This window comes from Canis lupus, chromosome 18, assembly GCF_003254725.2.
Source record: "Canis lupus dingo isolate Sandy chromosome 18, ASM325472v2, whole genome shotgun sequence".
NCBI lineage: Eukaryota > Metazoa > Chordata > Mammalia > Carnivora > Canidae > Canis > Canis lupus.
Window position 1 is genome coordinate 11,202,979 of NC_064260.1, and position 26,117 is coordinate 11,229,095.

General features: G+C 40.7%; 1 protein-coding gene across 4 annotated transcripts in view; it reads left to right on the forward strand.

Moving 5' to 3' along the window:
• Nucleotides 1-26,117, forward strand: part of AMPH (amphiphysin) — a 211,202-nt gene that overhangs the window by 158,402 nt on the left and 26,683 nt on the right. For 2 of the 4 annotated variants that reach the window (XM_025449342.3, XM_025449340.3), the window contains exons 12-16: nucleotides 9,497-9,613; nucleotides 12,926-12,949; nucleotides 14,588-14,611; nucleotides 17,333-17,365; nucleotides 22,873-22,929. In XM_025449342.3, the coding sequence (XP_025305127.1) occupies nucleotides 9,497-9,613; nucleotides 12,926-12,949; nucleotides 14,588-14,611; nucleotides 17,333-17,365; nucleotides 22,873-22,929 (255 nt within the window). The remainder of the gene's footprint in view (nucleotides 1-9,496; nucleotides 9,614-12,925; nucleotides 12,950-14,587; nucleotides 14,612-17,332; nucleotides 17,366-22,872; nucleotides 22,930-26,117) is intronic. The other 2 variants (XM_025449343.3, XM_049096418.1) reach the window with 1 other exon arrangement.

A 26,117-nucleotide genomic window follows, 5' to 3' on the forward strand; every position in this document is an offset into this window, starting at 1 on the left:
GCGTACGTCAATAACAACACTGTGTATGGCAGGCCAATTACAATCACATCCTGTTGATAATAACAGGAATAACGTACTAACTGCAGAGAGCTCAGAAAATAGAAACTCCGAAGCATTACAGTGGCAACTGTGTCATCACTTTTAAGGGCATTTGTCAATAAGGCGCAATGCTTTTAGCTATTGTTTTCTTCCTTCTGTTGTTTGTAAGAGATGGTGAATTTGGCAAGCTAACGAGGCCTTGGCCTATGGGTTAGCAGCTCCTTTGAACAGGGTCCTTGCACAGTGATGAGTGCATGGACACGTGCACTTGGCTCAAGACCCCGCCATGTAGCAACAGAAGCAACTGAACTAGAGGCATCTTGGCACGTCGACCAGTCCTAAAGCAAAGATGAAGTTCAGAACTGTCTTGTCCTGTAAAATGTTCTGTTATTTGTGGTGCACTTGCTCATAGGGTTCTTCGTGGTAGGAAAAAATAAAAAAGAAAGCCCTTTTTAAGATTGTGGCTCAGCACCACTTTTCTTTTTTTAAGATTTTTAAACTTTATTTGACAGGGGGAGAGGGAGAGAGAGAGAGAGCGCACAAGCAGGGGGAGAGGGAGATGGAGAGGGAGAGGGAGAAGCAGGTTCCCCGCTGGCTGAGCAGGGAGCCCGATGTGGGACTGGATCCCAGGATCGATGACCTGAGCCGAAGGCAGACATTTCACCAGCTGAGCCACTCAGGAGCCTCTCAAAGCCCTTTTAAAAATCACAAATGCTAAGAGCATGAACTGTCTTGATACTGTTGAGGAGCAGTGGTGGGAAAAGTCAAGAGTTGGGGACAGAGGGTGAGGAGACAGCTTTGAAAGCAGAAGTGGCTCCGGCTGCAGCCGCTGCAGTGACTCAGTTGGCTGGAGAGCGCCTGCCCCCACACCTGGCTGGTCTTGGTGCACTTTCCATGGCCCTGGGGAGGGAAGGAAGGCGCCTCTCCATCCTGACCACCTTCTATAACCCGCTGGCTGGGTGTCCCCTCCCTCCATCAGTGCGCGAGGTAATTTTGACAGAACGAACCACCAGAGACCTGGTGGGGGTGCCTTTTTGGGCTTCACCTTCATTTATGTTGTTTTCTTTTCATTGAGTGGAGGCAGAAGGAAGTTTCTTTCTTTTCTTTTCTTTTTTTTTTTTTACAAATCTGAAGCAACATGGCACTAGCAACGGACCACACTGGGTGACCAGAAGCATCTCCAGTGACTAAGTGGCTGTTAATCTCATATCACGATGTCAAGAGAGGGCGTGAGGCAGGGATTTATGTTTCAGTCTACTTTCTCGCTTATTGAGTATATAATCTAGCTTTATTTAAGATTACACAGTTGCTGCCATTCTCTGATGCATCTTGACAGCTTCCTCGGTTGCTTGTTCCTCTGCAGGTATCCACAGAACCAGTTTGTGTTCCTTCACCCCTTTTGGGTTTCATCCAGCAGAGTTTCTGAGTCAGCAGTTCTTGGGTGGGGGCCAGGAATCTGTATTCTTAACAAGCCCCCAAGCGATGCTGATGCCACTGGTCATGGGATCCCACTGTGAGAACCCCTGTAGGCCAGGATTTCCAAATTTATGGCCATGAACAAAGCACCCCAGTGAATGAACAGATTTCTTACAGGAAAATATCTAGCTGACTTAAGGATATGTCATGATTGACCATTTATAACTGCTCCACTTAAAAATAGTATGATTTGAAGTACTCCGTGTTTTGGGCTATTGGACTCACACATACGTCTGTGCCTATAATACCAGATGTGTTAATTAGATTATATGTGAGGCTACGTATTCTAAGCAAATGTGCTGTCTCATCAGGGCTATAATGTTTTAGACATGCACAGGTAAACGATGAAAAAGTTCAATAGAAATGCCAGGAGAAAATGAGACGCCAGCTGCATGGAAGCAGAGTATTGGAAGCTAGAAAGCCGAGATGTGTCTGCAAAGCATTTCTCCCAGATATGTGTATGTATAATAATAGGGAATACTCTGTTTTCAGTTTTGTTTTGATATTTTTACAAAGTTTACTAGGTCATTCTACATTGAATCGATTGGTTTCTGTCCCTAGTTTGCTGTTTTTATCCTCTGCTCAGTGGGGAAGAACAGGATTTGTATTAATTCCACCCAGAAGCTCCAAGTGTGGTGACTGAAAAAATCCTTACCTCTGATTTGTATGTTCTGTCCACCCAGCTCTGTTACAGTGACAGCCTCTCCAGAGTCCTGGGATTGAAAACAAATCCATCAGAAGGAGCCCTCTAAGGGCCCCAGACCTTAACTATATCATAGAATCTTCTCTGGGTGATATCCTTACCTGCTTCCAGGGCGAGGTCCACATGTCAACACCAAAGGGCTGACCTTGCTTCTCTGGTTGTGTGTCTACAGAAATGGAACTGCCAAAGGACAAACCCAGCCCCGTCTGTTTTCCCTTCTAAGAAACTAAATAGGAGGAAATCTCCTGTGTGTGTGTGTGCGTGCGTGTGTGTGTGTGTGTGTGCATGTGCTCCTGCATTATTTTTTTAAAACAGCATTTTCTATCTGGTCCCACAAGACACTGTAAAAAGGGGTTCCCAGTCATATGAGGCTGGGAGGGGCTGCATCTCCTTTGCTTAACATAGCTTATGTCAGCATGTTCAAGGCTCGCAGAAGTTCTGCAGCAAAAGCCCTATTTGTTTAAATCAGAACTTCTCAGTCTCTCCCTTTCCTCCCAAAGTACAACCTATTCCAGGGAAATGGGCGTTTTACTGAAACATGTTTAAAAAGGAAAAATTGAAAGATATAAGGTCTCTAAAAACCAAATTCATGGCATATAAGTAGGATTTTGACAGCTCAAGAGGAAAAAAAAGCAATTATATACACATAGGTATGTACACATGCAAGGTTGTTTCTTTTTCCTTCAGAAAATGTTTGGGATTGCTTTCTCATCTGTCTTTAATTAGATCTATGTTCACCCTCCTCTCCCATGAGGGCTTTCCTTAGGGGTTGTGGCCCTGAGCAGGTATAACCTGTTTGAGTCACTTGAAATGAGCATATCGGCAATGTTCTGGTGGCCAGTCTGATGGGATTCCATGCACGAAATGCTATGCTGGCCAGTAGGAGCAGTCTGCTCACCAGCCACCCTTTTGGAAACAAACCTGGCCACCACATTCCAGGACAGCTGGGTGGATGTGCATCCCAGAGTTCTGGGACATAGGATGGATGCTCCATAGAGAGTAGGGTCACAGTGTGGGTCCTGGTGCAGACTTGGGCGCCCTGACCATGGGATAGCATGGCTAGCCAAGCTCCCACCACCAGAAGAGGACTTAGAAAGTGTCAGAAGAGGTGCTCAAAAGGGTGGGAGCCCCCTGAGAGGCAGGGTTAGGGTCAGGGGCAGGTGACAGAGAGGAAGAAGTGATTACCTGTTTTGGGATTGTTTTTTCTTTTTCATAGCAGGTAATCCTCAGCTATTAACCTAAATCTTTTCCCAACAACAATGCTGCATATTTTCCCTCTTTCATATAATGTTCTTTACAAATCCAGATGGATTATCTTTCCTTAAAAATTTTATTTATTTATTCATGAGAGACACAGAGAGAGGCAGAGACACAGGGAGAGGGAGAAGGAGGTTCCCTGCGGGGAGCCCGATGCGGGACTCAATCTCGGGACCCCGGGATCACGTCCTGAGCCAAAGGCAGATGCTCAACTGCTGAGCCACCCAGGTGCCCCCAGACAGATTATCTTTTGACCATCCCAGCTTATTCCTCCAGGCCCACTCTTACTGGGGACACCTGCTGTGCTGGGAGACAAGAGGACAGCACAGCCTTGAAGTCGCATGGCCATGGGCATCAAGTTAGCACCCTTAACTCTGGTACCCTTACATCTCTGCTTTCCAGCCAAGTGCTGCAGCTCACATTTCAAGTTCCTGAAATCATCCTATTTTTCTTAGCCAATCAAATGGAAGTAGATTTTCAACTTTCTCAGCAAGTTCACGAGATGGTCTTTTTTGGCGTGTGTGCTGGGTCCTGACGAGGCCATCCTGCAATCATGCACACATGCTCCACTCCCTCCCCAGGTATCTGTCACCTGGTTTTGACTATCGCTCTCACTTTCCTTTTCAACGTAGCATATTTCTGGACCAGCTGCCTCTTCTTTCAGTTGCTATTTTTTCAAAGTAAACATGTTCACATTCTTGTAACACAGAAAGAATTAGTAATATGGAAATTAGAAGGAAGAAAACAGTGCACTTCAAGCCCCGATTTGGTTGGTTTATTGCCCTGGGGGGTCACCCACGGCACCATTGGTTCCTTTGGCAGGCAGGGGTAGCCAAGCAATGCGGTTTATTTATCATCTGGGGCTCCAGCAATATTCTTAAATAATTGTGAGTTGGCCTCACCGCCTTCCAAGGGTCTCAGATTCCTGAACCTCTAACAATGCCTTGACTTTTTGCTCTCCCCCCCCGTATTGTAGTTTATGTTCTGCTTCTTAACAGAGCATCTCATGGTGTGAGTCTTTTTTGAGATTTTGTATTTTTTGAACATGGTTTGAGATATGGGTAGGGAGTGGTGGTTAGCTGGCACAGAGAGGCCAGCAGAGGAAGGGGAGAAGGGGGACGCAGAAGAAAGAGTTGGGGAGAAAGGAAGGAGATCACGATGGGGAAGCATGTGACTGAGTGTGTTATATGCAAGGTCTCGTTTGATGTAGTCTTGACATCATTCCTGTGATGTACAGGCCTTCATCCCTACTTGGAAGTTGAGCAGACCTGTCATTTTTCTGCCACACTCTACTATTCCTAGGACAGATGTGGAAAGCAGAGGCCTGTAGACCACACGTGCCAGCATTCTAAGCACCTCAGAGATAACAGATACTAGACATCCAGTACATTGAACAAATCATTTTAACTCCTTCTCTCCTTTTTTTTTTTTAAAGATTTTATTTATTTATTTGAAAGAGAGAGAGAGAACACGAGCGTGGTGAGGTGCAGAGGGAGAGGGAGAAGTAGGCTTCCTGCTGAGAAGGGAGCCCAATGTAGGGCTGGATCCTGGCACTCGGGGATCATGACCAGAGCCAAAGGCAGACGCTTAACTGACTGAGCCACCCAGGCACCCCTGACTCCTTCTCTTCTTAATGCATGTTCTCTAGAACGTCTTTGGGTTTTTGATACTAGCAAAGTTCTTCAGGTTGTTACATATCAGCAGTATTATTAAATTCCAAATGCTTTGATAGGAGGGTCTTCACTCAACCAGTTGAAGCATTGTTCATCCAGTGGTCAGCACAGAAGCTCACTGTAAGCACAGGCCTTCTCCATCTCCCCTCTGTCTCTCTTCTTGGTGCCATCAACTGTTGCACTCTTGCTTGGAGCGTATGCGAGGCCAGTGAGCAAACTCATGACGTGCTACACGAAGAATGGTTGTGCAATCTACCAACCTGTTCCAGCAACCAATCAACCTGGGAAAACAGTTCCTTAGAAAGTTTAGTTTGTTGTGTGTCAACTCATGAGAGCGTTTGCAGGATCATATAAATGTAGGTAGGCACGTGTAGCAAGTGTGATAACAGGGTAACTTTGACAAGTCTAGGTCATGGGTAAATGGATCTTCACTGTACTATTCTTTGAAAATCTTGTATAATAAAAGTTGGAGAATACTTGACAATGTCCTATGCAATCATTGAATGATTTCTCATTCTAAAATTGCAAATATAAAACTCTTGGGCCCTGGCAGTGTACTATAGCTATATATGTTTTAAGATTTTATTTATTTATTCACGAGAGACACACACAGAGAGAGAGAGAGACAGAGACAGAGACAGAGACACAGGCAGAGAGAGAAGCAGGCTCATGCAGGGAGCCCGACGTGGGACTCAATCCCGGGTCTCCAGGATCCTGCCCTGGGCCAAAGGCAAGTACCAAACCACTGAGCCACCCAGGCATCCCAGTGTACTGTAGTTTTTACCATTACTCACTTTATAGCCATTACTCCCATTAATTGTGAGGTACCCATCTCTAGTGGTCTTATCACAGGCTTCCCGTCATAAAGTTAATTTTCCTTAAACCGCTGCATTCATTAGTAATGAAATGATAAAACTTTACTCACTGTTAGAATACGTAAGCTATTTTGTGACCCTTCAATGAAAGACATATCTATTATGTGGAAACTATCTCCCAGTTGGCCTTGCTTTTAGGAGCAAGGACCTTTCTTTCTTAAGCTTCCTTATCTGACCTCCCCTGCCTTCTTGGGAAGTTAATAAGTATCCTGCATAATATTTAGAATATAGTAAAAGTGCTCAAATACGTTAACTAAAAGAAGAAAAAATTAAAAAACTCTTGGGAAGAAATTGTACCTATGGTTTTGCTGTCACCAGGTTCAATGAAAGAGTGTGTTGCCATTAAAAAATCATTGTGAGTGTGCGCATGGGTGTGTGTCTGTGTGTCGGCCTGCCTGCCTGCATGCAGCCCTGGGGGATGGTTTGGAGACTCTAAATGTTTTATGTCTATGGCTATACATTGAAATCTCTGTTACCTGCTAAGCTTATAAGAATAATGCCTGGGTGGCTCAGCGGTTTAGCGCTGCCTTCAGCCCAGGGTGTGATCCTGGAGACCCGGGATCGAGTCCCACGTCGGACTCCCTGCATGGAGCCTGCTTCTCCCTCTGCCTGTGTCTCTGTCTCTCTCTGTGTCTCTCGTGAATAAATAAATAAAATCTTAGAAAAAAGAATAATGCCATAAAGGATGCATGATTGATACAAAAAAAAAAAACTAGTAAATTACAGAGAAGCAAAAAGTAAGTTTATTTTTATTTATTTTTTTATAATAAATTTATTTTTTATTGGTGTTCAATTTGCCAACATACAGAATAACACCCAGTGCTCGCAAAAACCAGTCTTACTAATGTACTTTTTGTCATGCCACAATTTTTTTCTCTTTAAATAGCGTCTGAAAGGTATATTTTCAGAAACTTGATCATTTTATATCAGTTTTATAACTTCTGATTTATTTCACTACAAATATAACAAAGATTTTCATGCTAATTTATTATATATCTCATCATTTTCAAGAGCAACAAAGCACTGTATCATGAGGTTGGGCCATAGTAGGTTTAACCAACCCCCTATCGTTAGGGTGTTTTCTTCTGTTAATTTCATTGATGTGTGATTGACATACAATTAATGGCACATATTTAAAGTATACTTTTTTTTTTAAATAGAGGGAAAGAGTGCAAGCAGTGAGGAGGGGTAGAGGAAGAGGGAGAGAGAGAGAGAGAGAGAGAGAGAATCTTAAGCAGGCTTCATGATGCAGGGTCTCTATCTCATGACCATGAGATCATTAACTGAGCCTAAATCAAGAGTCAGATACTAAGCCAACTGAGTCACCCAGGTGCCCTAAAGTATGCATTTTGCATTTTGATAAGTTTTGAAATACGTGTACACCCATGAATCCATCACCAGAATCAAGGTAATGAATATACCTGTCACCCCCAAAGTTTTCTTTGCATCTGTAATCTCTCCTGTTCCTCTCCACATACTGTACCCTCCAGGCAAATTCTCGGGGTGCCTGTTTGAGAGACGAGGGACCTGGTCTTAGCAGCAGCCTAGAATAGCACTGGCGTCAAAGGCATCCAGCTGTTGCAGTCCTGGCTTGGCTGCCTTGCAGCTGAGGGCCCCAGGAGAACAGCTAAGCTCAATGAGCCCATTCTTCTCATCCCCAGATGGAGAAATGATGCTACCTCCTGCTTGAATTCTGTAAGGATTAGACAGGGCCGGTGAAGTCCGGTGAAGTGAGGTTTGAGGAATCTAGTAAGGTCATTATTTGAAGGCAATAGCAGTGTTGTAGGGTTGTCATCATTAGACTGCAGCAAAATACCCTAATCTGAGTTAATATTTACATGTATAAAGTTCTCAGAACAGTGCCTAGCCTATTCTAAGTGATATAGGTGTTCAGAAAATTTTAAAAATAAAACTTGTATCAGTATAAATGGTGAAAAACAGAACCCAAGTAGATTTTGAATAGAGGCCAGAGGATCTGTTGATAGTTTTGTGATTGTAATTATTGAAGAAAGAGGGATCTCAGAAGAGCACTAACCTTGTGAAATTTTTTAAAGTGTCTAAGAATAATCATGCTGCAGAATAGATAGCTCAAAACCAATAGCATGATATTTAAGCAGATTTCCTACTACAATAAGTGTGGATATACTAAAAAAATGTATTATCTATTAGGCCCCAAAGCTTACATACAGTTTTAAATTTTATGTCTATGATCAATACTAATTAAAAGAACTCTTGTTCTTTAAGATCTTTCTCTAGAGGGCACCTGGGTGGCTCAGTTGGTTAAGCGTATAGCTTTTGATTTTGGCTCACATTATGATCTCAAGGTGGTGAGATTGAGCCCCATGTTGGGCTCCTCAGTCAGCATCAGTCTGCTTGAGATTCTCTCTCTCTCCCTCCGGCCCCCCACTTGTGCATGTACGTGTGCATGCACTCTCTCTCTCTCTCAAAAATATAAACAAATAAAATCTTTCTCTGAACATCCCTCTTCTTATATATGCTTTATCCGTGATTGATCTTTCGATTTCTAGGCAACAGATGGTCAAAATTGAAGTTTATATCAAACATCAAACACATGTAACTTGATTCTGTGAAAACTGACCCAGTTCTCTTCACTGTGATAGTTTATGGAGACTTTATTTCAGCTCTGACCCTTACTGTGTAACTCAAGCCAGGGTTAGGCTAACCTCAAGCCCATGTTACTTTTTTTTGTGTCATGATACTACAATAAATGAAGACGTATTAATGTTCAGTACTATAAATGTTTTGCTACTATCATAGTAGGATTCTTATCCTATGTCTTCTTCTTTGTCTTAATGTCTTTCTAACCTAGGAATGTTATTTTCCAGTGAATGTTGGGGAACATGGTCCTCTCCTTGCCTCTTTCTCTTTTACTCTCCCTCCTTCATATACACAGTTGAGACCAACACATTATGAATGAAGAATGATTCATATGATAACTAAATCAAAGGATAGGGCCCCTCTGAGGGGAGGCAGGTGGATATAGTCACAGTAGATAGTGTCCTTTCCTTTTTTACATGCTAGCTTTGCAGGGGACATCACAGCAGGGGGCTACAGTCATGGGTCTAAGCCTTGGCCCATTTTATTCATCCAGCTATCTGTAATTTTTGATCTGAGATTTCTGAATTAGCAGAGGAGAGTCCTTGGATCTTGGTGGCATCCGGAATCAGGATATAACCTCTCAGACTTTCTCTTCGTTGGCCAGATTCGGAGCTAGACAGAGGAGAGGAACTATAGTCTGGGTCATATTCCTGGGTATCTTAAATTATAGTTGATTATTTCCAGAGTTGCTTATTTCCCTCTTCATCACATTTAGCTGGCGACTCTGGGAGCTTACTGGTGAGCCACCTAAATGGTAAACTATCAGAACTGCCTTGGGGACATTCGGTGGTGTTGAGAGTCATACATGGATTGTATCATAAAATCCCATATTTTGTTTTATTTGATTTCAACAGAATGAAGTCCCTGAGGTGAAGAAAGAGGAGACATTGTTGGATCTGGACTTTGACCCTTTCAAGCCTGAGGTGGCACCTGTAGGTTCTGTTGGAGTGACCCACTCACCCATGTCGCAGGTATCCAGTGGCGGTTCGGATGTCTGGGGATGATATTTTATAAACTTTAATCAGCTCTGTAGGGCAGCAGCTGCCTGTCAGGGACCACTGTCCATTCCAAGTGACTATTCATTTTTCTTTGGGATTGACAACTGTTCCCTAATGGGAAGGAAGTATAGAGGGAGGACCCTATCTATATCTATCATTCCAAATGTCCCCCTACCATTAGCTCTCTCTAGCCATAGAGCTGGGACAGTCACACAATCCAGTTTGCCCAGGAATCCTCCATCTCAGAGTAATTGTCATTATTAGTATTATTCTGCACTCGGAGTGTTCAGCTTTGGATAATATATGTTGTAGCTTCTTCAAATGAAGCTCTTTCTTTTGGCCCTGGGCTTGGTCTTCTTACTTATTTTCTGTACTTTCCTTCCTCAGCGTTTTGCAGATTAAAGCTCATTAGAGATAGCTTGAAATTATGCCCCAAGAGAAAGCTTTTCCAGTCCTGATAGTTTTTAACTCAATGATGTTGTTCCCCTCCACACTGCAGAAGCTTTCCTTGTATGATCTTGACAATGGCCAGAGTAGACCTTGCTTACCCAGCTTGTCCTTGCTCATTGCTCTCCCCGCCCGCCCCACTTTCCCCACTTCACTAGTGATTTCTAGCAGTTCTCCAGTTCTCCAGCAGAGGGAATCTGCAGGTGGGCTCTGTGATGACTTCTGGATGATTTCTCTGTGGTGGGCTTTCCTTACAGTTCTCTATGCTCATGAAAGGAGGTTAACTCAAAATTGGCTGAACAGAAATTGTTTATATCCATATTTTTGATGTGCTTGGGGGCTCACGTTTGAATTTGACCACATCCAAAGATGCTAGAAAAAAACTTCAAATGAATTAATGAAGGTGTATTGTAAAACTGAAGTTGAGGATTGAGACCTAGCTCAATTTTCTGGTCTTGAAGTCTTCTTAATACCTTACAGTAAGCCACTATCACCTCAATATAAACCTCAATAAATAAAGCTTCTCCTAATCCATGCTGAATTCCAGAATGTGATTGAGGTTCTAAAGGCCTACCTGTTGTAAGACGGGAACAATAAAAATCAAGCAGGTAAATAAAGCAGGTAATTAATAAGCAGACCAGATACTAGCCTTAAACGTACTTTGCAAAAAAAATGGGTCTCTTAGATAAATGTTTCAGAAAGTTCTTTTAGCTCCCTTTTAAAAGGAGAGTCATGATAATGAATTAGAATAGTAAAGGCTCCAAGAAGTTCTGCAGATAAAAGAAAAAACTGTTTAGACTTGTTTAACTTAGAGTTTTCCAAATTTGTTTGGCCACAGAAACCTATTTTAATGAAGGTTTCTTAACAGTCATTGGAATGTTGTCTAAAACATATTGGGGAAATGCTAATATAGTAATTGTCAGCAAGTTTGAGGGTTCAGCCCTGGTGACCAAGGAAAGCAGAAAACAAATTCACATCTCATTCGGAAGCCTTCCCTGTTAGAGCTTTCTCGTTGTGCAGGATTCATGGGACTTGTCTGCCTCACTCTCCAGCGTTCGCTGCTCTATGGCAGAAGGCAGTTTCTGCACCGTGTGCCATTCTGGTCGTGGATGCAATTCCACAGCCTTTCTATCTGCAAGTTTGACTTGAGAGAGAAACTTCTCATGTATCAATTCATGATTAAATAAATCCCCAGATTGGGGAAATTTGTGTAGATTTAAAACTAAGATTCAGAATCTAAAAAAAAAAAAAATGACTTCGGTTAAACCTTCAAAAGTCTTTCTTCTGATGAAAATGCATCACTGCAGTTAGGAAAAGCCATGTGTGCCCTGTGTTCTCCCTCAGGCCAGGTACTAAACTACCCTGGTGTCCTGGTGGCTCTAAATTGAGTCACCTCATGGCAGAGTCATCCTGTGAGCTGGCTCTAATCACATCTCCTTTTGACCAAGGACAGTCTGAGGCTGAGATAGCAAAAAAGAACAGAGCCATTAGATTCTGCAGGCCTTCATTTCCCTTCACTCAGAATGATCTCCCTTGCCCATCGCCTGACCTCGTGTTTTAAATGGATGTTCTTGCTGCTAGCAGAACACCTCACCTGTGATCTCCACAGTGTCCACATGAGTTAACACATCCTTTCATGATTCTGAGGACTGATAAACATGACGTCTCACATTGCTGCCTTCTTTTGGGGAAAATACCAGTGCTGTCTGCATATGGAGTAGCTTTTAGGGGCTGTCATTCTTAAGCGGCTGGGATGCAAGAAAACCCAAACCATCTGAATAATCAGAAAGTACATATTGGTTGCAGAAGGAATCCACATACAAATAACTGTGGCTTTCCGTTTAGCTTTTCTACTCTCCTTTCTTAGCCATTTGACAGCTGGGTGCTCACCCAGAGACCAGCCGGGCTGCATAGAGATGCAGGGTGGCTGGGGTGGTACAGTCAGAGCAGGCCCAGATTCAAAACAAGTGCGTAAACACAGATCTATTCTAGTCACAAAGACAAAGGCAGTAAGGATGTGGCTTTACCAGCAATTCACAGCCACAAAGGAAATGAGAAAGAAGAGTCTCCCTCACTTTCCCAAATGAACAGCAGAAATCACTTGAACCATCTGGATCCATTCCCCGGGATCAGTGAGCTTTATAATTAAAATGGCAGTAGTAAGTGTATAATTAATTCATCCATATGCGTGAGGGGGCACCCTACTATTTTGCATGATTATCTATTAATTGAGCTCTATTATCATCTAATTCAGCATATTGAAGAACTCTTTTTCTGGGGTTTATTTACCATTCAAACTGGTCATAATGTATCCTCTTGGTGGGAGGAAGAGAGGAGGTACATCAGTAATGATTCAGAGCTGCATGTCTTCTAAGATGTGAGAAACTCTAGGATCTGGACACCTTGTACTTCATTTTAACTGTGTGTGTGTGTGTGTGTGTGTGTGTGTGTGTGTTACAGTAAAACCATTCATCATGTTTCAGATATGACTTTCTACTTGTGTAGTGAAAAGCAGACTGAGTAGTCCTTTGCTGTCCAGTGTGGTTGCCACAAGCCACATTTGGCCATTCAAATTCAAATTAAATAAAATTATGTAAAACTTAAAATTTGGTTCTGTTACACTAGTATATTTCAAGTGCTCAATAAATGCATGTGACTAGTGGCTGCCATATTGGATGGCACAGATAAGGAACATTATCACCAAATAAAGGTTTTTTGGACAGTGCTGTACAAAATGTTTCAAAAATGTTTCATTTCAAGAACTTTTGTCACCTTAGTACTTTTTACGTGCTTGAGATTTGTATACTAACCATACTTTTGTTTGTCTGTTGCTTTCAGACGTTGCCCTGGGACCTATGGACGGTAAGAATACAAAGAGCTTGTATTTTGATGTACCTAGATCCCTAGAAATTTGGAGACCTTGTTATTTTTTAATTTACTTGTGGATCGAAGAAGACCTAGGCATTTTTAATGATAACGTAGTCCCCTAGAACTATCTTCAGCTCCCTGATGGTCCCAAGCATTACCAGCACCTGGAAACAATGGTGAGGAAAAGAGCGTCAGTGTGCCAGATGCCTGGACAAGCAAGAATTCGGTGTTAGGCCCTTTTATGCTTCTTCCTGTGATTACTGGTGGCTCCTGGAATGTTGTAGTGAAGGACAGGCACATTTTTTGTTGCTTTTAAATAGAATAGAAGAAAACATGGATGAGAAAATATAAGGGATAGGCTACTCTGCACAGGGAACCACTTTCTCACTTTATTTCCAATGAAGCTTCATCAATAAGAATTTGAACTTTAGAGCCAGGCAGCCCTGGATTAGAGTCCAGACTCTACCTCTTATAACAATATGACTTTGAGCAATTTATGAGTTTCTTTCAGCCTCCATTTTCATCATCTGTAAAGTAAGGGTAATGACATCTACCACAGAGGGTTGTGTGAGGATTCAAGTAATATTTGTAGAGTGCTTAGCCCCACATCCAGTACATACCAAGAAAAGGTAGCTGTTGCTACTAATGGTATGTATTCTGCTAATCTGATGTTGCAAGGATGAGCATTTCCAGAAATTAGATGTGGGAAAAAGACACAAACAGAGCTTTGACTGAAAACATCTTTTATAGTGGCCTGGCTTTGCTTGTATAATCACAAAAGGGGATATATGGACTGACATTCAGGACATTTGAATTCTAGCCGACTCTGTTAATTTTCTTGAAGATCAAGCATTGTCCATGCTAATGTTTTATTATTCCAGTATTTCATATCTTTATTGGAATCATAATACATTTTTTCTGTCCTAGCTAGGAAGGGTATGGGGAGGGCGAAGGTATCATCTGGAAGGAGCATGGAATATTTCAGAGGACAAGCCTGCTAAGAGTGGTAGCAATGACAAAATTACAAAACGGTAGCTCCCTAGACATAATTGCTGGCATTCCTTGATCCTCTCAGTCTTCCCATGTTGTCTGTTTGTGTACAGACAAGGCTTCTAGGTTTGCAGGGAGAACATGAGGAGAATAATCCCATCAGAGTGAGTAGTATCAGACCACTCTCTATATGAACACTATCTCAGAGGCAGAAGCAAGTGTAGGGTGAGTTTAGGGAACATCTGTTCTGATTCTGTGTCAGAGCATCTGATATTGTGTACTTTTGTGGCTGCTAGGGCTTGAACTTATTCCGATGTTCTCAGGTTTGCTTATTTATTTGAAACTTTGCATTTCAGAGTCTGCTAACACAGAAGTCTTATAATAGCCCTGAAACATCCTTGTTGACTAGAAAATGAGAGAGGCTTTCTTCACGTTTCGATTGTGTAGTCTTAGACGGTATAGGAACAAAACTCATTTCTATCACAAAACAAGCTGTAAAAATTAATCTTTAACCAGTAAAAGTCACAGCTTTCAGGAGAATGTTGACTGTGAACAGCATGGGATTTTAATGTGCTAGGGAATTTGCTTCTTTTGTATTATTAATATTATTATTATTAATTATCCTTTTTTCCCCTCAAACAGACAAGCACTGATTTGGTACAACCGGTAGGTAAATATCCAGAATATTCTGGATTTAAAAAAAATATTTGTTATACATTATATACATGGATAGTATATAGGATGAGCTTTCTTTTCTCATAGCATTGCTAGTCACAGATTTAACCTTAAGCCATTTAATTTATAAGTTCTCTAGTTTGTTTAACTGGTGCTACCATACTGAATAGCTTTGTGTTTCTCATCAAATCTTACCATGATCTATTTCATCTTATGTTTTTTTTCCTTTGCTCTTCTGCATACTCTAAAGACTGACTCTTCAAAAAGTCTTTCCCTGTGTAACCTGATCATGGAGGAAACTCCAGAGAGTGGGTTGGCCGAAGAAATTCAAAGATCTCAAATTGACCTAGGTGCATTTATTTGGGGCCCTGATGCTAGTACAGAGAGTGTCAGCCAGGAAATTACCCAAGGTGGGTCTCAGGAAGACTCTTCATGTCTCTCTGAAGCAGAGCAAGACATGGGATTATCTACTGGAATTCCTCCTTCTGCTGACTGGCACACTGTAGCTGAACAGGGTGAGGATGTCATGGGGCCAGCCCCTCCATGTGGAAATGAACATCTGTCCCCAGAGCCTATGCCTGAGGCTGAATTTGCCATAGCCGCTGGTATGGAGATGGACCAGCCTCATGACTTACCTGCCTCAGAGATGGCAGCCACAGAAACTGGTGGCCTGATCAAAGAAAGTCAAGAAGAAGTTAAACAGTCAGAAGAAGCAGAAGAGAAACAGAAGATAGAAGATTCTGTGTGGGCAGGTGTGGAGACATGTGAAAAGGTAGACACTAGAGCTATTGATACCAAGGCACTAGAAAGTACAGAGGCATTTGGAGAGAAAGCATGTCGAAGTGCAGGAGACAGGCTAGTAGATCTTCTTAAGACAAAAGGAAAGCAAGACCAGGAGACCTTAGCCATCAATAAAGAGGAAATGAGGAAAGATCCAAGAGCTAGTTGTAAGGAAAGTGAAAGGACCAGTGAAATATATTTTGATAAAGCTGATGTATTAGAAGAAGACCTAGAAAGAGTAGATCTAGCTGCCAAATTTAGTGACAGAAACCAAAGACTAGATGAGGGGAATCAAGTAGAAATAAATAATTTTGAAATTATAGAGGGCTCTGGAGCTAAACCCACCCATCACACAGATATTTTGAATCGATGTCTCCAGACTGATTCTGTATCTAATATTGAAATTGCCAGCCCTGAGGGATGGGATTTAACTAGAAAAGACATAAGGAAAAATTTAATAGATCCTCCTAACCATGATCACTCAGGACAAGGCAGTGAAGATGCTGAAGAGATTCAGCATGAGGCTGTGTTACATATTCCTGGGGTTGACAGGAATGAAAGTCAGGCTATTGTTTTATCAAGAAAACATGAAGTGACAGCTCCTTCTAGGACAGATCCTAGTTATTCTCTGGGAACTAATGCAAACAGAAGAGATTGGTGTTTATATAAGGCAAAAGACTCATTAATAGAACAGCCTGGGAGTATGGTGACTGGGAACTGTAACCATACCATTAACTTACCAACAGTTGTAAAAACAGACTCTTGGGCAACAGATCCAGGTCAAATCTGGCAGCCAAGCTTGGATTCAGCAGTGAATAGTATGGATATGTTAGAATTCTCTGGTATACCAGATGGCCAAGCAAGTAGATTTGCCAATTTGCTTGATCCCATTAACCACTGGCCTATCAGAGATACAGGAGGCTTAGATAATTGCTGGGAACGTTTAGATACAGTTGAAGGTGAGAGAGGGCTGGCGGTGAGCTTAGCAGCAGATGTATATGCTAATTGCTGGGAACAAAGCCGAGAGGTAGCTAGACCATTGGTTCTGGGAGCATCCCACAATGCTAGCACCGAGAGTTCTGCTAGTCCCCAAGACAATGACATCAGCAACTCAGATTTATCTGAAGATGAAATTGCTAACCAGAGATATGGATTGTTGTACCAAGAAATAGAGCCTGATAAAGAAGAGGTACTTACCCCATTACGTAGTATAGACTAGACAAAGACTTCTGTAGGTTCTGTTTTTCCTCATGTTTCCACCTACTTCATTATCCATCCATCACTATCTTCTCTGAGGCCTGCGTCATCTCCTTGAAATCTGTGCAAACCAAATACAAATAGGTTGACAAAGAAAAAGAAAATACAGAAAGCAGGATGTTTGTGTTGGAACTAATGAGTCTATTTTACCATCCCACTAGTTGTGTTTATTCTACTTTATATTTACTATTCAAGCACTAAAAATACGTAGAACAGACTAATTTACTCATCTCAAAGTGATTCTACAGCATTAAGAGCACATGAAATGCTTTTACCCAGGCCCCCTGAAACCATAGACTCCTAATAGCTGTTTATCCAAATCATGTATTAAAGAAATAGTGAAAATACTTCTAGGTTGTATCAGCAGCCTATAAAAGGAGGTATTTAACGCCTCATGGCTTTTCTCTGGAATCATCTCATTATCAAGAAAGTGGGCTTTGGTTAGCACTGAGCCACATGCCAGCAATAATTGCAAAAATAATCTTTTTTTTTGTCAGCCTATTTAAAATAATACAGTATGGCCTTTTGCATTTCCTAAACACTTTCATGCACAGCAACCTTTTGTATTATTTTAAAATGTGTGGTGGTCTTCACTTTCCAACTTGTCTGATGGATATTTACTGATCCCACAAAAATGGTAAAACGTAACATACTTTCATTTCCCTTTCTGTTTAGGCTTCTGGTGGTACATTTAATGGATTCACCCAGGTAAGAGATCAATTTGCTGGCACTATCCATCTGCTGAGAATGATGCAAATTGTTAAAATATGGACTTTGGTATCACTGGTGTAGTATAATGGTCAAGCAAAACTTGACCCTACGACTTTCAAGTTCAATAACGGAAGCAGTAATAGTGGCAACATTGTAGGGTTGTTGTGGAGTCAATGAGGGACGCCTGGGTGGCTCAGCGGTTGAACATCTACCTTCGGCTCAGGTCTTGATCCCAGAGTCCTGGGATTGAGTCCCACATCAGGCTCTCTGGAGGGAGCCTGCTTCTCCCTCTGCCTACGTCTCTGCCTCTCTCTCTGTGCCTCTCATGAATAAATAACAAAATCTTAAAAAAAAATTCAGTGAGATACGTATGTGGAGCAAAGTTAGCACAGTCGCCCGGCACCCACTAAGTGCTTCTTGGCTGTACTAGCTATTAATTTTGTTAGCCCTGCCATGGAATTATGCTGATTCTTCTAATAGAAATGAGAAGTTGTCCTGATCTGAGAGATCTACTAGATTCAGAGGTTGGAAAAGAGGAGATAGGATTATTTTGAACCAATGAGATGAGTCTTTAGAAAATAAAAATGGTTTTTAGGTACCTCCTTTGTGCAGATTCATATTCAACCTTACCTTTTTTCAGTCGTTCTTTAGGAAGGAGCTATTTGAGGATCAGAAATCATAGATTGGCTCTGATCAATAAGGCAGAATTTCCCTTGGGTGTCTGTAGAAGAGGAGCCACAAGATGGACTGTCCCCTCACTCTGTATGCCCCAACAGATGGATAGTTGTAACCCATGTAAAGGGCAGTCCACACAGCTCTTAAGCTCATGGAGTAAGTTCTGAAAACCTGGAAGGGAGATTTCAAACAGAGGCTTGTCTGTGAGGAGTGCTTGGCCTCAGAACATTAGAGATGAACAGTTTCTAATTTTAACATTGAAAATTTCTGTACTTAAGAGTTTGACTACTTTCCCCCCATGTTACCTATAAAGTGATAACATCCGCCCACACCCACATCCAGAGACAAGTAGACACACGGGGGGAGATGATAATTAATGTGTCTCTTCAGTCTGCATGAATCTCTTTTGAAGGTCACATCATAAGAATTGTTACTCATTTCTCATTTTTTAAATGTGGATGTCTATCAGTTATAAAGGCATCATGTAAAGAGTAAACAAAATTGTATGAGAGCATTTTATAGAAGTTCAGACTATCATATACTCCCTTCATTTCCCGTTTCTTGGAGGTAAATACTTTTACTCCTTTCACCAGATTTTCTTTTTTTCAGCCACATGTGTGTGCATGACTTGCTTATAATGCTACTTCTTGGTCTTTAAAGCATTATCTATGGACTCTTCTCTCTGGAAGGTGCAGATCTAAAGTGCCTTCAGATGCCCCCCTCTCGCTCACTCACCCTCCCTCTTCTTCCTGCCCTTCTTCTGCTGTAGTGACGCTATAGCCATCCAGCCAGTCTATATTATTGTATAATGATATCAATACTATCAGCACCCCCACCATGAAGTTTACATTTAGTTTTATGCCAATTTTCTGTTTTTCTTTAAGAAAATGTTTGCAGGGTCTTATTTGTTTGTTTGTTGGTTCATTTGTTTAGTGTTTTGGGGATTTACTGCTAATTCAATCCCATATTCTGTTACATAAATCTCCCCTCGTTTTGTTGGAAAATATTAAGCATTCGGTCACTTTCATCTTATTGAAGAATTTGCTTGTTTCTCCTTCTGGACTGCTCCACCTGAACTGGGTTCTCTCTGGCAAGGCCTGCTGCCACAGCTGTTCCCGCAGGCTCTCCTGGTAGGTCTGTCCTAGGCATTGCCTTCACTTCTCCCTTATGTCAGTCCATTCTTTTCTGGGCACAAATCTCCCTCATTTGTGGTTTAATGCCACATGTTAGAATACACCTTCATCTGCATATTAAAGCACATCCTCCAGTAGCTTCCTAAGAAAAGTATGCATGAGAGGTATATATTTGTGGCCGTGTACACCTGAAATTTCTTTGGTATATATTTGTGACCGTGTACACCTGAAATGTCTTTATCTATTTACATAATGGTCTTCTAGATTGGATATTATATTAGAATATAATTTTCCTCTAGAATTTCAAAGCCATTAATCCATCAATTTCTACCTCCTAATGTCACAACTGAGAAACTGCTTTTGATTCTTTTTAAAAATTAATCTTATCTTAGATTTAATAAAATTAAGATCATGAAAACTCCATGCCAATTTTTAGAATAAACAATTTTCCAACAGAAATAATCTACAAGTAATAACTTTGCATCATGTTTGGCTTTTATAGCAGGATCATAGTCTTTTTTTTCCCAAAAATAGATTTTGAGTTGATAATTGAGGGTTTCATCAGTTTTTCCAAGGGCTTTTCTTAATCTTGAACATAATTATTTAAATAGTATTCTCAGGGTGCCTGGGTGACATAGTCGGTTAACCCTCTGATTCTTGGTTTTGGCTCACATTCGTGATCTTTGGGTCATGAGATCAAGCCCCAAGTCTGGCTCCGTGCTCAGTGCAGAGTCTGCTTAGAGTTTCTCTCTCCTTCTCCCTCTGCCACCCCCTTCCCCCAACCCACCATGCTCCCATGCTCTCTCTCTCTCTTTCAAATAAATAAATCTTAAAAAAAGAAATAAAATAAATAGTATTTGAATTCCAAGTACTTGTTATGTAATTATCCTTTGTTGACTCTCTTTTCATTTATTAACTGGTCTTTAATTGGACATAACCATTAATTGTCAATGGCTTTGTGTAATAGTATAGTGGTTCTTCAACATCACTTTGATCTACTACTAGAAATCCTGTATCTTGGGATCCCTGGGTGGCGCAGCAGTTTGGCGCCTGCCTTTGGCCCAGGGCGTGACCCTGGAGACCTGGGATCGAATCCCATGTCGGGCTCCTGGTGCATGGAGCCTGCATCTCCCTCTGCCTGTGTCTCTGCCTCTCTCTCTCTCTGTGACTATCATAAATAAAAAAAAAAAAAAAAAAAAAAAAAGAAATCCTGTATCTTATATCAAAATTTTAATTTCAATTTTCAGGCAATTTGTATTTGTATAGAGACTGAAGTATTAAAAATTACTGGGGAATGATAGTTATTAGTCTATGTTTACTATATTGGAATTAAAATAAAAACTTAGAAAAAGTGTAATGCTAAATGAAATAAGTCACAGAAAGACAAATACCTTATGATTTCACTCATATGTGGAATTTAAGAAATAAATGAGCAAAAGAATGAAAAGAGAGAAAGACAAATCAAGAGACAGATTCTTAACTATGGAGAACAAATTGATGGTTATCAGAGGGGATATGGTGTAGGGGATGGGGGAAATAGGTGATGAGGATTAAGGAGCACACTTGTGATGAACACCAGGTGATGTATGGAAGTGATGAATCACTATATCGTTTTGATTCTTGGTATTTTTGAGAAAATTCTTCTCTATCTCTCTCTCTCTCTCTCTCTCTCTCTCTCTCCCTGCTGCCTGCCATACTACTCTCTCTTTATTCTGGAAGTTTGTAGAATCTCTTTTTTAACCTGTGTTTCTGAAATTTTACAGTGATATACTGTGGTCTGAGTCCATTTCCATACATTGTATTAAGGCTCTTTTATTCTAAAAATCTGTGTCCTTTAGTTAGGGATTTTTTTTTTTAATGTTACTGATAATTTCTCTTCCATTTTTTTGTTCTGTCATTCTGTCACATTCTCCATTTCCTATATTGGCTTCCTAGTTTAGTCTTCTAATCATTGTTTTTCCTTTTTTGGTTATCTTTCTTTACTTTCCAGCTCTTTCAATAGATTTGTCACTACCATTCTTTTTTAAATTTCCAAGAGCTCTTTTTCCTTACTGAATATTAGTTTTTTAATAGCATCCTCTTCTTACATCATGTTATATCTCTGGAAATACTAATGATCGTGTCCATTTTTGAAGGTCATTTTACACGTAGTCTGTTTCTTCCACTTCCTTTTTTTAACTATTCAGTTTTTCCCTTTAATACTTGAGACTTTTCCTAAACATCTGGTGGTCTTGTCTGTCTACTCATATTTGAGAGGGGGATAATAAAAAGCTGACAGGAGACTCGTACAGGTAGGTAGAGCTCATTGACTAAACATACTGTTCTGGAATTTTCTGGTTGAGTTTTCCTGTTGAGGAGCCCCTGATGAAATTCTGGAGGCATTTTTCTTGGGCTGGTGAAATCTCTAGCTCTTCTGGTCTCCTGTCTGTGGGTATAACAGGAAGTGGCTGGGGAAGAAGTTGGGAGCTGGAGGGAGGGGATGTGCGCTCTCAGTACTTAAATGCTCACTTAAGGCTGCTACTTTTCTAATATGCCTCTGTGTTCCCCAGTCCAGAGGCCCTTTGTTTCAACCTCCACAGAAATAATGCCAAGGCTAGTGGTGGGGTCAAAGGATATTGCTTGGTTTTTGGATGCATGCTTGAGGTCTAGTTACTTTTTAACAGACTCACAGCCAGTTCTCCATCTTTAGTACCACCCAGCTTCCATTTTTCTTGGTCCTCGTGTTTCTAATTTTTGATCCTTTGGGAGTTCTGAGTAATAAACTTGACTTGCTGTTGGCATTTCTCACATCACCTTAGGATACAGATTTTTTTGGGATCTGCCAAGTAACGTCTTCATTCATCTATTCTTCAATTTCAAAATTGTGTTGCTCTTACCTTTTGTATTCTTTTATGCTTATAGATTGATGCCTTTTTTTGATTTGCTTTATGAAATTCCCTTTATTGTTTAGTTTGGATTCAAGTAATTCCTCAATACAGCATCTTTAATCAACTGTCACTGTCTCATCTTTTCTTTTGGGGAGCTCTGATATCAAATTCTGTAGGTACTTTTTTTTTTTTTTTTTTTTTCTGTCTTCAACTGGTCAGATTAACCAGGAATGGCTCTTCTGGTCTTCTGTCTGGTAGGTGTAAGCCTGGCTACCAGCGTAATGAGAGATGAATATTGTGTTAGAGATCACTGTTCCCTTAGATTTATTCCAGCTTGGTTTTATTTAAGTCAATGAATACATGGTATACAATTTTTAAGATATGGCTTATTATTAACCCATAGAAGTCACAGGTAGGTGATAGAGTAAGACTGAATTTTCAACATTTAAAAAATGTGAATTTGTAGCTGAAAGCCACTGTATTCTAATTCAGTGTAGATGTCCAGAAGAAAAGCTATAGAACAAAAATGAGCATGAGGTTTAAAAAAAAAAAAAAAGAGTGTGAGCTCTTTGTTTTAATGACTCTTAACTGTACTAATGCGTGGTTTCATAGCTCACATTTATGTTTAAGACATCTACTGTTAAAATTACTTTTGTATTATCTGCTTTTCTGATTTAAAATAAAAGACTTTAAAAAACTTTATAATGTATTTATTGATACAACTGATGGAAGCTAATTTAAATGATATCTTTGTCTTTCTTTCTTTTTTTCTTTCAGCAAATTAGCTGGAACTTTGATAAGTTTTCTTTTGTTTCCTCCCCAATTTCAGCCCCAGGACACTTCATTATTCACAATGCAGACAGACCAGAGCATGATCTGTGACTTGGTAAGCTGACTTCAGTGTGTGTTTTTGGGAATGTTGTTAGTTGCTCTTGAAGGTTCTAGGGTCGATCATTCTAGGTTATCTAGAGCTTGAATATCCAGAATGTAGTTTCTGCAGCCCTTTCTTTTTTAGAAAATAGGAAGGAAAGCTGCTGAAAAATCTCACTGTGACTTTGATTTTAGTTGCTTCTATTTATAAAGGCACAGTGATCCCAGCAAAGACAAGACAAAACAAAACAAAAGCCTCCTACTTCCAGGCTTCGGTGGAGCCTTGTAAATCCATCAATGACATGGATGTTTCCACTTGAGTATAACTTACTCCACAGGTTTAGAAGTAAAACTGCCTCAAGAATTCATGCTTCAGGATAGATCCTTGCTTCTCCTTGAGCCAGAAACTATCTCTTTTCTCATCTCCTCCCTCCCCCGTGTGAGTCTTAGAAAGGAGTCTTGCATACCAGAGATGTGATTCCTCTGTTGCTGCCAAAGGACATGAGGGCAAAGCTTGGCTAGGGAGTGAGTAGGAGCAAACAGAATTACTCTAGGTGTTAGAGGAGATTCCAACAAGATTGTTGTTGCAGCTTTCATGGGAAAGCTTTTCCCTAGCACCTTACTAGGGATGTTGAAAAAAGAGGCCTTAAATAATGTCCCTTGTGAGCTTGGTGGTGGTGTGCCATACAGTTTGCGGCGTTCACGAGGGTTATTTGTAGCTCACTGGCTTTCCCGTGGGAACGGGATATAATTATCCCAACTCCTGGCTTTCACATTGGAAGCTAAGAATTGGATTTAAGTAGAATACATGTTTCTATTTAGATGATTTCACTTCTAAGTAAGGAGTTCTGTTCTGGGATGTTTGTCTTTAAAGGTTACTTTAATATTTCTCAAAGGCTAGCCCATTGATAATACCTCGTCCACCGATTTTCAGACTTTTGCATTTTGGGTAACCAGATGAGAGAGGAGTCTGTGTCGCCTGCGAATCAAGATTTAAATATTTAAAATGCAAATTATGTTGGTGTTGATAAGGGAGCCAGAGAGAATTATGTGTCATGTTCATTGGTAATTTTCAGCCTGGGTGATGGAGTCAGGGTTATGCCAACACTGGAGCATGACATTTTTAATTATCAGTTGTGAGTGGGTCAAGAGAAAAATGGAGGAATATTGCTATAAAAGGAAAGACAGTGGATCATAATTAAACTCAGACCTATTACATGGAGGCAAAGGTCCAGGCATAGAATCCAGTGGTTTTTAAGTTTCTTAAAACATCTTCCTACTGCTCACAGCTTGTCGTAGGAGCTTCTGTTGCCTGCTCTTCTCTTCTTTGGGTATGTGTGCTCTGAAGTAGACATTTTATACCTTCTTTCCTTTGAGGAACTTAACCTTGTCATGCCCAGTCTTGCAGATGCTGCTAACATTGGCTAAGCCATGTGGGGAACTAGGAAATCATAGTAAATGCACATCTCCCACTGAGTGGTGATTCTGTAGGCTCTTCCCAGGAGCAGGACAGTTTCCCAACATTTCGTTCATTGACTGGTCTGAGCAAAGTGAAGGTTTAAGTTAGCAGGTCAGCTGTACATCTCTCCAGTCTGCATCTTACGGCCCCATAGCACATCCCTTGAGTACAAGTTTAAACTCTGCAAACCTTGCTCAGGTCTCAGTTACCTCTACGGCCCTTTGCAGTTCTCACTAAATCAGCTCTCCCAAGTTTGGAGAAGCAGGACTTGAAGGCAAGTGCTATACTGGAATGTGACCAGACTCTTAACCCCACTCCCAACCCATATCCTTCATCTGTAATGACCTGCTTTCCATCTTATGACAGACGATACTGGAAAATGTGCAGGAAGGCTGCACATCTCATTTTGTTCTAAAGGAAGAATTCCATTTCTGTATATCAGAGTTAAACCATTGTGATATCCTGCCCCCACCAAAAAATTTAGAATATACTTCTCCTTTGAATGTGTAATGATGACCTCCTAGCCCAAGAAAACAATAGGAAATGATCACCAGAGCTCCTAAATGGGTATGGCATGGTATCAATCCATTTGCAAGGTATGTTACAGGAGGCATCTTGTAGAAAAAAAGTGGTAGAAGCAGGGCATAGTTCTGACAGGACTACTTTAGATTATCCCACAAGATGTGATTCACGATTTACCTTGGCTTTTCTTCTGTCTTGACAAAAAAGTTACAATTTTACATTATCTTAGAAGGAATAGAAGGGTGACTTCTGTTTTTAAGTTGGAATAGTTGATTTTTATGTATAATCATGCTATCATGTTTCACCCCTACTCATCGTTGAGTGAGTTATGCTTGCCTCCCTAGAATTTAAGTTGTTAAATTGCAGAGCTGTATTGTAGTATCTAGTGTGATATTATAAGACAGGGGAAATGTTGTGACTTGTAGGGACATAACCAATCCTACCTTCTCTTCATGCTATGCTTCTGTTGTTTTGTCTGATTTTAGCAAGCAAACACAATTCAGCTCATATCCAAAACCACTTACTTATTCTGGTCTTATATAAAACTTCAAAGTTTTTTCTGGACTTCCAAGAAGCCCAAGCTCTGACACAGATTTTTTTTTTCATTTTAAGTTATCTTTGTATTTATTTAATGTACCACGATATATGTATTTGACTCCTATTTTGACACTTCTCTTGGCTCCTTATCTGGCTTCATGCTTTCTTCTTATACACTCAGCTCACAGGGGGACAGCTCTCTGCATATGGATTTCTTGGTGCTTTGTCAAATTACCCTTGCTTTCCTTGTTGTGTCGGTCATTTGATACCATCTTCTCATAGCAAATCACCTTGATTTCCAAATTGTTAAGGTTATATCCTGAGCGCTTACACGGTATCTCTTCGCTGCTCTGAAACCGTGTTCTGTTGCAAAGATAATTCTTTTTGAACAATAAAAGTGAAATCTTTTCCCATAAAAAACTCCTAAAAGTATATTAGAGCGAATTTTATCTCATCCTTTCTTAAAAATTGTGTCAGATCACCCCGTAAAGGTTATAAAAGCCCATAAAAATATCAAATCTCTGCACACTTATCTACCAGCGTGTCCTTTCTTTTTTATTATGCCCATTAAAGGGAAGGGTGGTGTGTGATCAAGGCAGGAGTCACAATGGAGGGTTTGGTGGGGGGCACAAGAGAAAAATTTTGTGTGTTTATCCAACACTAAGCCATTCGTTACTCATTTCCTA